Source organism: Loa loa (assembly GCF_000183805.2).
Source record: "Loa loa unplaced genomic scaffold supercont3.91, whole genome shotgun sequence".
NCBI lineage: Eukaryota > Metazoa > Nematoda > Chromadorea > Rhabditida > Onchocercidae > Loa > Loa loa.
Genome location: NW_018108271.1, coordinates 44217 through 46524, shown reverse-complemented (window position 1 = coordinate 46524; position 2308 = coordinate 44217). Strand labels below are relative to the sequence as shown.

At 22.5% G+C, this 2308-nt stretch overlaps 1 protein-coding gene across 1 annotated transcript in view; it reads right to left on the bottom strand.

The window, feature by feature from the left end:
• Positions 1 to 2308, bottom strand: part of LOAG_17552 (solute carrier family 22) — a gene marked incomplete at both ends in the record, with an annotated part of 7118 nt that overhangs the window by 2303 nt on the left and 2507 nt on the right. Inside the window, 3 exons of the mRNA XM_020450212.1 lie at positions 791 to 930; positions 1162 to 1308; positions 2091 to 2236. Coding sequence (XP_020306145.1) covers positions 791 to 930; positions 1162 to 1308; positions 2091 to 2236 — 433 coding nt within the window. The remainder of the gene's footprint in view (positions 1 to 790; positions 931 to 1161; positions 1309 to 2090; positions 2237 to 2308) is intronic.

Genomic DNA, 2308 nt, shown 5'->3' with positions numbered 1-2308 from the left:
TTAGTTATAAATTTTGGTTGCAACTTTTAATTAGTTATAATTTTTGGTTGCAACTTTTAATTAGTTATAATTTTTGGTTGGAACTTTTAATTCGTTATAAATTTTAGTTGCGACTTTTAATTAGTTATAAATTTTGGTTGCAACTTTTAATTAGTTATAAATTTTGGTTGCAACTTTTAATTAGTTACAAATTTTAGTTGCAACTTTTAATTAGTTATAAATTTTGGTTGCAACTTTTAATTAGTTATAATTTTTGGTTGGAACTTTTAATTCGTTATAAATTTTGGTTGGAGCTTTAAAATAGTTGCAAATTATTGAATTAGTTGTACATTTTGTTCAAAAACTTTTAAACAATTACAGATTTTGATCAAAATTTTCAACTACAATTAATTTTACCTATGATTTTTTCTTTTCTTTTCAATTATAAGAATCTTTTTTTCGCACTACAAAAAAATTGATTGAAAAAAAGGAAAAGATATATTTTGATATTCACATATTAAATTTTCATAGTTACTCAGAATAGGTAAAAGCCATTATTAGGTAAAACATATTGTATAAACCTGTATATAAACTGATATATATACAATCATTAAGTAATTTCAATATTATCTTAAAATTGAATTAAGATAATTTATTTTTGAGTATTATATATTATCAAAAAAGAAAAAATCATCAAGAAATGCATAATTGAATTAAATTATTGGTAATTAAATGTATATTTAAATATATACATATTATATTTAAATATAACATTTACATATATATTTAAATATAACATTTACATATATACCTTTTAGCATAGTTTGATTGTCGGATGACATCAATTAAACGTTTATTTTTTTCTACCCTTTTATGTTCCACTTCAACATACGGTATACCAGCTATACGTGCAATTTTTTTCTCACTTTCATGCATTTCATTTATACGATTCTGTAAAATTTAAAATTTTAATTTGAAATTTAAAATGAAAATTATTCAATTCCAAATATAAAATTTGCCAGATTTGTTAAATGTCAAATAGATTTCAAAAAAAAATTCGCCTGCTAAATTTGCCAAATAGATTTTAAAACAAAAAAAAAAGAAAGAAAAGAAAAATAAAACGAAATAAATTTTTAATCCAATTTTATCAAATATTTAAAAATAAATTATTATTAAATATACCTTGCTTAATAGCCATGTTGGACTTTCCGGAAAAATAAAAAAAACAATAAGAAGAGCCGGTAGAGCAGCTATAGCATTTCCGAATGATGCTAAACGCCATTCCGGTAACAGATAACATATAGCTGTCATCATCAATCGCGCAATACCCTACGATCTACGTCTTGCTTTTTTATCGTTTTTTTTTTTTTTTTTTTTTAAATTTGAAATTCATAAAGTACTTAACTTTTTTATTGATTTGCCGTAAATACTTTTATTCGTAATAATTGCAATTAATTATTAAGCAGGTAATTATGTTGTAATATATAGAAATAATTACAACAATTAAAATGATATCAATGTATTACAACTTTATGCATATTTCATAAGTCTTGAATAAGATATGAAGAAGTTACAGTAATCAACTGATAAAGATAAGATTTTTCAGTTACAGTAATTAATTGGCAAAGACAGTGATAAGCTTATGTCTTTTTTTCTGGAGAAATTTCTTGCATATTTTGGTCTTATTTCAATGTTGAGAAACTACACAACTATTAAAGTCACCAATAAACTAAGCATGATTAATTTATATTGATAAGCTTTGTATAATTGAAAGGATATAAATGAATTGAGTTTAGAAGTGATATAGATATTAATACAACTATTTAACTGGAAATAATTAAATTAAACTGGTAAAATTAGCATAAATTATTAAGGTGACAAATATAAATTAAATTATACCGATTAATTAACTGTATGATAAAATTCTATCGATACAATTTTCATTACAGAATTAATTATTTCGCTCCTTCTTGCTATCTTTATCACATTATTCGTTTACATTTGCTAACTATTTAAGTTATTTTTGGAAAAAAAAAATTAAATTAATTTTAAATTGCTTCAATTAATTTATCAATTTATGTTTTTTTGAAAAAAAAAAAGTACCAAATTACCCAATTGAAAAAAGCTCTAAGTGCCATACGTTGCTTGGGTAAAAGCATTTCCATTACATATGTACATACTACCACAATTGTACCACCAATAGAAAGGCCAACAAAGAATCTTGAAACTAATAAAATTTTCCAACTTGGTGCTAATCCTGAAATTTTATGTCTAAAATTAATTCAATAAAAAATAAAATTCTTTTTTTGACCTTTGCTCTCTTATTTTT